The following is a 12,516-nucleotide window of genomic DNA, read 5'->3' on the forward strand; positions in this document are numbered from 1 at the left end:
TAAAGAACCCGCCTGCCAATGCAGGAGACATGAGACGCGGGTTCGATCCCCTGGTCGGGAAGAGCCCCTGGAGGAGGGCATGGCAACAATTCTCGCATGTCTAACCAGTTTGTGGGGATTAAAAACAATGTATGTCAGGCGCGTGGCACCTAAGGAGCGCTCAATAAGTAGAGACTGCACCACACCTCTCAGAAACCCTCAGCGTACTGAATTATTGAGCGCTTGGTGAAGCGCCAGCACTACACTGCGCGCTGCCCCTCAGGCAGCGCCTCGCCGCGGGCGCAACGGCGCCGGGCCCAGAGGGACGCGGCTCCTATTCCCGGGGGGAAAGCCAAGCCGGGCGGACCCCACCTCCGGGAAGTGACGCCACCCGGCGAGCGGCACTGGAGCAGGGGCTGGGCCGGTAGGGCGCACGCAGCATGGCGGAAGCGGAAGGGAGTTCGCCGCTCCTGTTGCCGCCGCCGCTGCCTCCCCCGCTCGGGATGGCGGAAGTGGAGGCGCCGACGGCGGCCGAGACGGACAAGAAGCAGCTTGGCGGTGCTGGCAGCGGCGCCATGGACGTGGAACGGAGCCGCTTCCCCTACTGCGTGGTGTGGACGCCCATCCCGGTGCTCACGTGAGTCTTCTCTGGCGTTCGGCCGGGACGGGGAGAGATGGGCCGGCGCGTTGGCCTCCGGCGGCCCCGGGCCAGCCTCCGGGCCCAAAGCGCAGCAAAGCTTTCCCAAGGGGCCGGGGTTCATCAGGACCCCGCCACCCGCGTGTTGCCAGTGGTGCTGACGGATGGGACCGGCTCCTCGCCCTCGTTACACCTGGTCTGATCTGAGAGACAGTTGTTGACCGAGGAGAGGTTCAGAGGCTGGGAAGCTCAGGACCTGTGGGCGTAGAGCAAAGAGGCCCCTTGACTTCGTGTGAGAGACCTCTTCATTCACTGGCTTATTCATTCATTAAACAGACGATCACTGGTCACTTCCTGTACGCAAGACATTCTGCTGTGTCTGGAGGCCCAGAATGGGAGTTTGGTTGGGACCACACTGACTCCTGGGATGTCGTCATTGGAAGGGCCCCCAGAAATATGACCACACCATCTCTGTTGCAAAGCGCGTTTAAGTCCCAGGCAGTCTGCCCACCAGACCAAAGTTCTTTCTATGGCATCAGATCAGCCTTTGTCAGATATTCAGCAAGTGCTCCAGAAAGTGCTGGCGCCTTGTAGCAAGGAGCCGCGGGGTTAGGGAGGTAGGGAGCTGGTTTGCCCTGGTGCTTCATCCCTGACAACTGATGATAGCCATTACCACCGTGCTGGACACTTGGCCAAGCTCTTTTACACCCATTTTCTCTGAATTTCACAGCCACTTTCTGAGGTAGGAATTATAGTCTCAGATGATGGATCTCTACCATTAAATGTCTTGATCAGGTTCACACAACAGTAAGCAAAGCTATCCCCAACACCGTTTTCTGACTTGCTGTCTTTTGACCACATCCTGTTCCCTCTCACCTGATGGAATAGACTTACTTGTTTCCTGTGTCAAAAACAGCCAGGTGGTATGGAGAACGGATCAGTTTTGTCCTTATTTGTTTCTGATTCTAAAGTGAGCTCTTTTTCTTAAGTCTTGCATCATGTTAAAATACTTCCGTTGTTTCTGTTTCAAATGCTTTTGCATTTGTTTAAGAATATCCAAGTCTGAGTCCTTTAAAAATAAAAATATTTAAGAAAGTTTTCATTGATTAACTCAATATTCCTTTTAACACACCTGCTCAGTGACTCCTGTGTGCCTAGAATAGTTCTCGGTGATAAGAATGTACAGTGGTGAGTAAGGCAGATATGATTCTTGCTCTCACAGAGTTAAATCATGGTGGAAGGAGATGGACAGTAAACAAGGGTACTATAAAAGAACCGATAGTGATTAGTGCTATGAAGAAAGTAAAATGTTAATGTGAGAATAAGTGGGAGGGAATGTATTGGTTTTGCTAAAAATTGTGTTGTTATCCCAAGATCTCGTTTGGTTATCCCCTGTTCTCAAAAACACATTTGCAGAGTCCTCTGCTCTTCAGAGAGCTGGTCGCAACGTTGAGTGGAAGCACCACAGTCCCCAGTCATCTGGGCCAGAAGCAGTGCACACTCCGTTTCTATGCAGATCTGTGTACAGGTGTTCATAAGGTGAATCTAGTGCCCCTGTCAGAGGGCTCATGTTCCCATCGAAGGACTCGCCCCAGCAGAAGAGAGAGGTGAACCATTGTAGTGCGTTATGGTGATTGCTGACCTCGAGTGCAGAGCTAGGAACAGATGCGGCTCTAGGAACTGTCATTGATTTTGGAGGGGGAGGACCAGAGACGAGAGAACTGAATCCAGAGATCTGCCTGTCCCCTCAGAACTGTTGATGATTCTGCGAGAAAAGCCTGATATAACAGCTGCTGCTACTACAAAAAACAGCAAAGAGTAGATACTTACTCTGTTCTGGGCTCTGTGCTAAACATTTTATATTCACTGTCTCATTCAGTCCTCACATCAACCTAAGGAAATAAAATAAATACTATCACCTCCATTTTACAGATGAGGAAGCAAAGGCTTTGAAGCCAGCATAGGGCTTTTTCCACTGAAATACTCTACCCTACTAGGTAGAGGTCCAGGGTCAGTATCATTCATTCAATAAGCAGATCTTGAGGCCCTGTTACATACTAGGTCTGAATATATGGTAGTCTACAAAGCAGCTTTCGAGCTTGCCTTCATGGAGCTTCCAGACTGACAAACACTTTGAGAGTTTCTTTTCTGGGGCTTCCCCAGGTGCAGGTGCTGCCATTGTCTCCAGTCTCTATTTTAACTTCCAGTGCGGCTGTGGTATGTGGAGTACTGGTCAAAGCCACACCTTTGCCCCAACCAGATGAAAGAAATTGAGGGGAGGAGGGGAAGAGGGATCTTGAGATCAGTGTCTGAGAGGTCTGAGGCCTTGAGTCCATGCTGTGGCCACTATGAATCTTCAGCAAACTTATACACCAGTCCAGCCAGTCATATAGTGAGTATTTATTGCACACCTCGTGATAACATTGAGCAACTAGCAAGTGCAAGGGAGTGTCGAGCATTGTGCAGGCAGATCCTGTTTGACCCTCACAGTTACGCCGCACTGAGGCGCTATCATTAGCGTTCACCTCTCACTGAGAGATGGGAATGAGTGCCTGCCCAAAACACAGTCAAGACTCTACCCAGGTCCGACTTCAGAGCCTGACTCCACTCTTAAATGCAGGACGTTCACTCATTCAGCATTTAGTCAGTGACTGCTTGGCTCCAGTCATGTGCCAGGCACTGCCTGTGGGCTATTCTAATACCAAAGAGAAAATCCCTGCTCTCTTGAAGTTTACATGCTAGTGGGGAAAGACAGGGGCTTTCCAGGTGGCACTAGTGGTAAAGAACATGCTTACCATTGCAGAAGACATAGAGATGTGGCTTCGATCCCGGGTCTGGAAGATCTCCTGGAGAAGGGGATAACCCACTCCATGTTCTTGCCTGGAGAATCCTATGGACAGAGGAGCCTGGCAGGCTACAGTTCATAGGGTCGCAGACACAACTGTTGGACATGACTGGAGCGACTTAGCATGCAGGCACGGGGAAAGACAGTGACCATATAAGTGAACAAGGTAGTCTGAGGTTGTAGTAGATACCATGAAGAAATTAAAGCAAAGTGATGGGGCCTGGGGTGCCTGGGGTTGTGTGTGGCCAATTTAGAAGGCATCATCAAGGAAAACCTCCGAAGTTGATGGTTGAGCTGAGGCATCAGTGAAAAGAAGCAGCCAGCTATTTGAAGCTCTAGAAGACAGTTTGGGATGAAAGCCAAAGCAAAAAAAGCGTTGAGGTGGGAGGACTTGGTGTGTTCGATGAACCAGAAGTGGGCAGTGTAGCTAAAGAAAAGAGTGAGGTGGTATCAGAGGATAAGCATGACGAGACTATTGGAAGGAGTTTGGAGTATATTATAAGTGTAACAGGAAGCCTTCAGGGAGTGTCAAAGCAAGGGAATGACGGAATCTGGATTACGTTCTTAAAAGGCCACTTGGGAATTCCCTGGTCGCCCAGTGGTTAGGATTTAGCCCTTTCACTGTGGGGGCCTGGGTTCGGTCTCTGGTCTGGGAACTGAGATCCCTCAAGCCACGGGACAGCAAAAAAGTTTAAAACAGCCCACTCGGTCCCCAGCATCCTTCCAGGTCCTCGAGCTGCAGCCCAGAAGTGCACTGTTCCGTCGTCATAAAACCACCCAGTTTCCTTTGAAAGATCTTCTGAAGCCATCTGCTTCTTACCACCCCACCCCCAGTACTCTGCTCAGGATCACTGTCACCTCTTGCCAATATTCCAGAAGAGCCTCTGAACTCCTGTCCTCCCATTCTCCAGGCACATGCAGCGCTTTGCTGCCTTTGGAGTTGTGCTTTCTGCCTCTTGACGTCCTGTCCTTTCACAGGTCTGGGTTAAAGGTCACCTCCTCTGTGACGTCCTAGCCCCACATAATTGTTTCCTGGGGCTGCATCTCTAGGTTTTGCCTCCACCTCTCCAGCAGGCAGCCTTAAAATCACACTTGGCTGCTGGCCCTGTGAGGCCTTTTTTTTCCCCTGTGAGTCCTTAAACTGATCAGTCTCTCCACCACCTAGTTCCTGGGGAGCCATGGTTCGCAGACTGCAGACAGATCTGGAGTTCCTATGTGTTTTGCATATAGGGGTCCTACTGGGATTTGGGTTTTTGTAAATGCCCATGACTTTCAAAAGTTTGAAGTCTCAATTCCTGTATTACACCGCGCTTTTGTCCGGATTTCTACCCTTGCACGTATTGTTTCTTCATCAGTCCCTCAGAGGAAGCTTCTGAACCTCCCCCCACCCAACACACGTACACACACACATATACATTGGTTTAAATGCACCCCCCTACTTTTAAAAAAAAAACTTTTTATTGAGAGATAAGATATAGCATAAAGAGTGCAAATCATCAGTGTATGGGTCAGTGAATTCTGCATATGTGTACGCTCACGTCACCCAGGTCCAGAAAGGACATTTCCAGTATCCAGGGGAGCTCCCTTGTGCCTGACATTTCTGCCACAGAAATAATCCATCTTCTCCCTCCAGCACAATAGATTGGTTTTGCCTTTTCTTGAACTGTATATAAACAGAATGCTATGCGTGTGTTTTTGTGTGAGGTTTCGTTTACTCTGCTTATGTCTGTGAAGACCTGTGTTGTACGTAACAGTTTCTTCTTTCGCATTGTTACCTGCTGTTCACTGTGTGGCTGTGCCCCAGTCTGCGTACCCATTTTATTATTGTTGGACGTTTAGCATATTTCTAGTTTTTTTAATCAACTTTATTGTGGTATAAATCACATACAGTAAAGTGCATGCACTTTTCAGTGTGCAGTTCAGTGAGTTTTGACAAATGTTTTTTCTAGCTATGTATTTTTCTTTTTCTTTTTTCCTGCTAGTTTTTAATAAAGGTGCTGTGAACGTTCTGGTCCACAGCTTTGGTGGACACTGGCACCAGAAGCTTGCTTTTGTGGGGTGTATGCTCTGAAGTGGAGTTGCTGGGGCAGAGGGTATAGTGCCCGTTTGCGAAAGCTGTAGAGACGGCTTCTACCCCGGCAGCAGTGAAGGAGCACTCCCGTCGCTCTGCACCCACACCTCGCTCAGTGTTATGGCCTTGGAGTTGCGCTGCGTTGTGGGCGCGCGGACTCCCCGCTCTGTTATTCGTCTGTACTGGCCTCTCTTCCCTACGCCCCCGCCCCCCACACCACCCTCATGGGCACTCGCCACGTGTGTCATATACATCAGCGCTCACGCCGGACGGAGTGTCCCCAGCTCTGTCTGACCAGCTGAGACTCCCCTGAGCTCTGTCCTTCCATGTCTTTTTCTCTCAGGTGGTTCTTCCCCATCATTGGCCACATGGGCATCTGCACATCCACAGGAGTCATTCGGGACTTTGCCGGCCCCTACTTTGTGTCGGTGAGTTCCCCGTTCTGCCCGCTCTGGAAGGCTCTGAGGCTCCCGTGGAAGGCTGGGCTATCTTGCCAGCAGGCAGCCTTCCCATGTCCCTAGTATCCAGAGAGCGCAGTTGCCCCGCAGTCCTTGCCCTGGCCCTCTGCTCCCCACCAGTGTTTTGACCCCTTTTCCCCTTCTCTTGCCTCCAGGACAGGCCGGGAGGGCAGTGTGGCCAGAAGGATTCTTAAGTAACTGACCCAGCCCTTGGCCCACCCCGGGGGTACCAAGACATGGGTAGGGGTTAGAGGCAAGAGTGGAGAGTCAGACCATCCTGGAACTACATCTCTGGACCTTCAGAAGGTGGGAGTCACAAGGTGGGGGCACATGGGAGGCTGACATGGTTACCTGGGTGTGGCCATGGAGAAGGGGCAGGCCTTCTAGAATGAACCACCTGTGTTCTCAGGTCTGCTCCCAGGGGCTGGGCCCAAGATAGGGGCAGTGGGCTTGCTCCAGATAAGCAGGCAGCGTCCTGCCTATTTCGAGGTTGCAACTTCCTCTCCATCAGAGGTTAGATGAACAAGTGTGACAGTACCGATCTGTCTGATTCATATTTATCATGATCTCTAACACCACAAAGGTCTTTCATACCCCTTACTTTCCGTGTCATACACGTTGATGAGAATTCATCTCTGACTTGCTCTGTGAGCAGATGCTAAACCCAGACTCTCCCTGTGTAACTCCTGTGCTCCGCATCTTGTGCGGCAGGTCTCGGACTCGGCTATAACATCTCCCTCAAAGGAGGCCTCTTGAGACCCAACCTCTGTGTCCCCCCGCAATCCACCCCACGTCCTGCTCTGACTGCAGTCACACTGCCAGGCTCCATGTGGGCCACCACTGTCGGGTTGGGAGGTCAGAGGGTGTCCTCGTTCACACTATCAAGGAAACCACCTCCCTGTGGGCAAAGACCAGAGACTGACCAGAGAACCTGGAGAAAACCAGGCCCAGAGAGGATGAGAGAATTACCTGGGAGCTGCAGAGAGGAGCAGTCTTGCCTGTACCCCGAGTGTCTGGTCTCTGGGCACAGGGCTTTCTGCATTCCTGCCGTGTCGCCTTCTTCATGCAGGAAAGCTGCTGCAAGCACTTGAGCACTGTCAGCCCCAGAGCAGGGCCCGCGCCCCCATCGTGCCCACCCCACATCCCTCCTTCTAAGTCACAACGCTTCCACCACCAACCCAGGTCTGTCTTTCTGGCCAGATGCAGGCTCCTCACTGACCTCTGCTCTTGTCCCCCAACAGGAAGACAACATGGCCTTTGGGAAGCCTGCCAAGTAAGTGACGAACATGCATGTGACTGGCCCTGGAGCCAGGTTCCTCTGCCTGGAGCAGCAGGCCAGGCCTTCTGGGGGCGCAGCAGGAGCCAGCAGCCTGTGGAGGGGTTGGGGCGGGGGGCGCAGCCAGGGTTCACCAGAGGGTCTGGCCTTGTACCACACATCGCCTACTCCGGTCCCTGGGCAGGTCCTTTACCCACAGGCCTTTTAGGCCTTGCCTCAGCCCTCCAAGTTCGTGTTTTCAGCTGCGTCGGAAAGGTGAGGGAAAGAAGGAAAAGGTGAGAAATGGAAAGGAGGTGGCAGAACTGGCACTTGCATGCAGGTCTGTCTCCCTCCAGAACCTAGACCCTTTCTCCTGCCCCTCAGGGAACAAACACACCATTTAAGGTGTAAGGGAGGCATTGTTTGGAACTCTGCTGGAAAGTTCTGGTTGGAGATAACGAAAGCAACCTCCTGGAGGATTGCTAATTTGCATGGGGTTTGGGGACCTCAGTTTTTCTGTCTGGGGGCCTGTCTTTATTGTGGCCTGAAGACAGCGCTTCAGTCATCGGTCTGCTCAGAAGAGCATCAGGTGCCCTGTTCCCCAAGGCAGCGTCCAGGAGGGTGGAGGCCTGGAAGAGTGGGTGTCCTGCACAGCACCGGCAGCTGGGAGCGGGGCTCCCAAGCCCTGCTGGCATCCTCAGGGACCTCTGGCCTGGGTGTCTGCTGCCAGCCCGCTCTTCAGCAGGAGTTGGAAGGGCACCAGGCACCCATTTCCAAGCAGGAACCACCGAGCAGATCACGTCCCCAGACAGCAGCAGTTTCTCTCCGGTCCAGTCTGTAGGCTCCTCTGTCAAGCCACACCCCACACAGCAGCCAGAGGGCGCTGGAGCCCCCATTGCCCCTGCCTGAGGGACCCTGTGGGCCTCTCAGCTTGAGGGTCGTGAGCTTTAAGCTCCACCAGCGGTTCTCCTACTCACCCTAGCCTCCCGAGTGAGGTGATGAGGGGAAAGATGGATAAATTCCTCAGGAGGATATTCGGGTCCCCAGACACGGCCCCCTGCCTCTCCAGCCTCAGTGTCCAGCCTCCTGTGCCCTGTTCCTCCCTCCGAACCCTGCAGCAGTGCCCAGCGTCTTCGTTCCTGGACGCGCTGCAGTGTTGTGCCCCTTCCCTGCTTCAGGCTGTCCCCTCTGCCTAGAACGTCTGCTCCCCACTCCATGCCTGACTGCTCCCTCCTGTGTCACACCGGACTCAAGTGTTCCCGCCCCCCACAGGGAAGCCTCTCACACCCCTGCTGAGTGAGCCCGTGCCCTCCACAGGGCCTGCGAGGCCACGGCATGTCACACTGTTGCAGCTGCCAGCTGTGTGACTCTCTCCCTGCACCTGGCTCACCCTTGCAGCCTCCGCGCCTACTCAGGGCCCCGCACGGAGCAGGCATCAGGGGACACTGGTGGAGCTGAGCCAGTGCCCAGAACGCTCTCTTCCCCCCTCCCAGGTACTGGAAGCTGGACCCTGCTAAGGTCTACGCCAGCGGGCCCAATGCGTGGGACACCGCTGTGCACGACGCCTCTGAGGAATACAAGCACCGCATGGTAGGTGGGCCACCCCTGGGGGCGGGAAGCAGGGTGGGAGTGCGCCCGCGCCCCTCACCCCCCGCAGCCCGGCCTGACCTAGCCCTCCCTGCATCTCCAGCACAATCTCTGCTGTGACAACTGCCACTCGCACGTGGCCTTGGCCCTGAACCTGATGCGCTACAACAACAGCGCCAACTGGAACATGGTGGCGCTCTGCTTCTTCTGCCTGCTCTACGGGAAGTACGTCAGGTGAGCCCCTGGGCTGCGCTTCCACAGACACCACCAGGGCCACGCGTCCCAGCAGGGCAGCTTCTGGGGCCCTTCAGCCAGCAGCGCCAAGTGGGTGCTGATGGGAGCGGCAGAGGTTCTGAAACAGCCAGCTGAGCTGGCCGAGAGGGCGTGCCATCCGAGGCCAGCTCTGTGCCCTGCTCACGGTGAGATCCCAGGGCGTGGTCTCGGCCTCTCTTAAGCGGCACCTGCCCTTTGGTAAACGGAGATAAAGATGCTGGCTCCTCGGGGACGCTGTGCATGTGCAGAGCCCTGTGCTCAGGTCAGGGAACCAGGTAGACTCTCAGAAGGGGGTGGGTAACCCCACAGTGTCCCCTCCCAGCTTCACTTGCCAAAGGCAGGGTTCTGGGTGGGTGGGCCCCCCGTAGTGGCCTGGGAAGCCCTTTGAAGCCACGGACAGCCCCATGACCTGTGAGGTCACAGGCCGTGGTCTTGATTCACAGGTAGAGGGAGCTCGGAGAGGTGGAGCGACCCGCCCACCGGGCACCAGCACACACCTGGGCCAGCCTGGCTGCCTCTCCAGGCTGCCCTCCAGCTGCACTCATGGTTCAGAGCTTCTGAAAAGGAGGTTCTTTTCAGAAGAATCTTTTGGTCCAAAGGGTTTTAGAGGTCCCCTGGGAAGCCCTTAACTGCAGTCACACAGAGGTTGAACCCAGGACCCTGACTCCAGCCACAGCCCTGTGCTGACTCTCCCCAGCCCCTCCGCACCTCGTAGGCTGTCTGCAACACACAGAGTAAAGACTTCCCAGTTCTCTTGCTGGAGACCCCTCCCCAGACACAGGAGCGATTGTGGATGGAGTCATGAAGGCCCAGAGGGTGGGCCTGTCTTCCCGTACCCACCCAGCGAGGTGTCCCATCGCCAGGCACCTGGAACGGCCCACCTGCGACGGGAACTGGTGGGCCTCCGTAGTGGAGCAGCCCCGCAGTTGACCGAGTTTGGGGCTGAGAGGGTGGGTCCGGGAGCTTCCTGAGGGGAGCAGCCCCGTCTGGGTGTGCAGGTGGACGGTGTCTGAGCCACACACCCACTCCCCAGGCCCTTGCAGCCCACGCGCTCCTCTCTCCCACCAGCGTCGGCGCCTTCGTGAAGACCTGGCTGCCTTTTGTCCTTCTCCTGGGCATCATCCTGACCGTCAGCTTGGTCTTCAACCTGCGGTGATGGCCGCTCCGTGGCCCGGACCCACCCGGCTCCTGGGGAGGCAGCCGCCACCCCTTCCGTCCCAGATTGTGCGTCTTCACCCCGAAAGGCAGGGATGGGCCTGCTGGGTTTGACCCGGGGTCCGGGCTGGGCAGGACGGAGTAAACGGCTGAGGGTGAGCTGGGGCAGAGGCGTTCGCATTTTGTGCCTAACCGGTCGCTCAGAAGCTCCCGGACCCCCCATCCCAGGCTTGTGACCCCCATCCTCCTGGCACCCTTTGTTCATCTGTCGGAAAAACCTTGGTTTCCCTCTGGAGCTGGGCTCCCTCTGCCTCAGCCCAGTCCTTGGCGGGGGAGAGAAGGGCATTTGGACCGACCAGCCAGGGCAGCCCTGGGGCCAGAGCTGGTTGAAGCCCATTCTGCCAGGGCTCTGGTCCCTGGATGAGGGCACCCTCAGAAGTCTCCATGAGCTCGGTGCCCCGGGGCCTGCCTTCTCCACTGGCCACTGGAATGGCCCAGCAGGACCGATGGCTCCCCTCAGATGTTTGTCAGAAGCTGCGCTCGGGGTGGTTTGGGCCCCACTGTGGGCGGCCTCCAGCGCTCTCTTCCTGCTCTCCCAGGGCCTGCAAGCTCTTGGGCCTATCTTCCCCTGCAGTTTGGGGCCTGGGCTCCCCCAACCAGGCTGGAGAAAGGAGTGATATATCCAGGGCGACCCCTGCAGATCAGAGCAGCATCATACAGCTTGGCCTCAGCCTCAGGTGTGGACCTCACCCTGGTGACTGGATGACCCCCAAGATGTTGCGGGGGTCGTTGGCGCAGCCAGCGCCATCAGAGGGCTAAAGGGGAGCTGTTTCTGCCCGCCTCCCACGGCTCCTCCTTCTCTCCAAGATGTGGACGGGCTCGTGTCGCCCCCTCACCTCTGCTCCACAGATTCCTTTGTGCGAGCCTCCCTGGACAGGACAATAAAGAGTTTTAACTCTTGACCAGGCCTCGTCCTTGTTTTCTCCCTTTGGTGGTCCCTGGGTTTACTGAAGATGTGAGCTCCCTTCAGCTCCTGTCTTCTGGGTGAACTTGGGTTCCTCTGCCCCCAGCAAGGGGTCTGGTTGCCGAGGACATGGCTGTGTCTGGAGCTTAGAGCCGGCGTTGCTTGGGTATATCCCGCTCTGAGCCTGAACTGTGGAGGTTCCTCATCACGCCCCATCCACCACCCCGAAGCTGTCTCCCTGAGGCAGGTGAATAGTGAAACCCCTCCCATATTCCCTTTTGGGAAGAACTTAGCAGTGGGATTGGGAGTCGGCGTAGGGCTGACCCCCAGGGGCCAGGTTGCTGCCCTGCTGTGTGGCGTCTCCACTCTTCATGGCCTTCGGGACCCTGCAGTCTCACTCTGCATCCTGGCCTCCACCGAGAGGGTGGGACCCACTCTCAGCACCCGCCTGCTTCTGGTCCTCTGCTTTCCACCCGTTGAAGTCATGCCCTTCCTTCCCAGGTTAAAAGCCACTTCCTTGGCAAAGTATTTCCTAATCCTGCGCTATGCCAAGTGTCTCTTGAGTTGAGCTAGCAAAAGATTTGGTCTCTGAATCCTGAAAGCCCAAGGATGGCCCTCTGGGTCAGGTGTCCATCACCCAGATCCTACAGTGTTGCGGTTTGCAAGCCTGGGGGTTCTCCAGGTTAGGGGAGTGCCACCTCCCCTCTTAAGAGCTATTCCATTTTCAAAAATCTGTTTTGCATACTGGGCTCCACCTAAGGTTTGGGATTAAGTTCTGATACAGAGGACACAACAGCAGAATGGACAGGAAAGTTTTTGAGCCTGCTTTCACACAGCAGAACTTTAAATCAGCCGTGTGGTGATGGACCTAAATAGGTGTCATAAAAATCACTTAACAGTTACTAAGTGCTGATAAAGTATGTCATTTACCCTCACCTCAGCCCCATGAGGTACATGCTGTCATCCCCATTTGAAGATTAAAAAAAGAAGGGATTCCCTGGTGGTCTAATGGTTAAGAATCTGCCTTGTAATGCAGGGGACGCAGGTTTGATCCCTGGTCAGGGAACTAAGATCCCATATGCCGCAGGGCAACTAAGCCTGTGCTCTCTGGAGCCCATGCACCGCAAGGAACGATCCCATGTGCCCCAACTAAGACCCGAGGCAGCCAAAATAAAATTTTAAATATATACTTTTTTAAAAGCACAGAGAAGTGACATGATCTGCTCAAGGTCACGGAGGTAGGAAGCGTGGAACCATGTTCAAAGGCAGCAACCGGGCTCCAGAGCCCCCCA

The 12,516-nt window shown here is 55.0% G+C and overlaps 1 protein-coding gene across 6 annotated transcripts; it reads left to right on the top strand.

Annotated features, from left to right (window-relative positions):
- The first annotated feature begins 384 nt into the window (after positions 1-384).
- Positions 385-11,220, top strand: TMEM222 (transmembrane protein 222). 6 transcript variants are annotated; one of them, XR_008682165.2, is made up of 7 exons: positions 389-616; positions 5,876-5,960; positions 7,232-7,263; positions 8,739-8,835; positions 8,936-9,066; positions 10,174-10,329; positions 10,860-10,998. XR_008682165.2 is itself a non-coding variant. In XM_055398120.2 (6 exons), exons 1-6 carry the CDS (start codon positions 420-422, stop codon positions 10,188-10,190), a joined length of 594 nt encoding a protein of 197 aa, XP_055254095.1. In that variant the 5' UTR covers positions 385-419; the 3' UTR covers positions 10,191-10,841. The 6 variants fall into 6 exon arrangements, 4 of the variants coding, with proteins under 4 accessions (XP_055254095.1, XP_055254094.1, XP_088700053.1 ...); XR_008682164.2 differs by having other exon boundaries at positions 390-616; positions 10,174-10,415; XM_055398120.2 differs by lacking the exon at positions 10,860-10,998 and having other exon boundaries at positions 385-616; positions 10,139-10,841.
- The last annotated feature ends 1,296 nt before the right edge of the window (positions 11,221-12,516 follow it).

Source organism: Moschus berezovskii, chromosome 2 (assembly GCF_049115385.1).
Source record: "Moschus berezovskii isolate FMDL1 chromosome 2, NW_MosBer_1.0, whole genome shotgun sequence".
In the NCBI taxonomy this organism is placed as follows: Eukaryota; Metazoa; Chordata; class Mammalia; order Artiodactyla; family Moschidae; genus Moschus; species Moschus berezovskii.

Coding starts and splice junctions, on each gene's coding strand:
- TMEM222 (XM_088843927.1), top strand. CDS start 420: ATGGCGGAAGCGGAAGGGAGTTCGCCGCTCCTGTTGCCGCCGCCGCTG. Junction 5,961..7,231: donor CCGGCCCCTACTTTGTGTCG/GTGAGTTCCCCG, acceptor GTCCCCCAACAG/GAAGACAACATGGCCTTTGG. Junction 7,264..8,738: donor GCCTTTGGGAAGCCTGCCAA/GTAAGTGACGAA, acceptor CCCCCCTCCCAG/GTACTGGAAGCTGGACCCTG.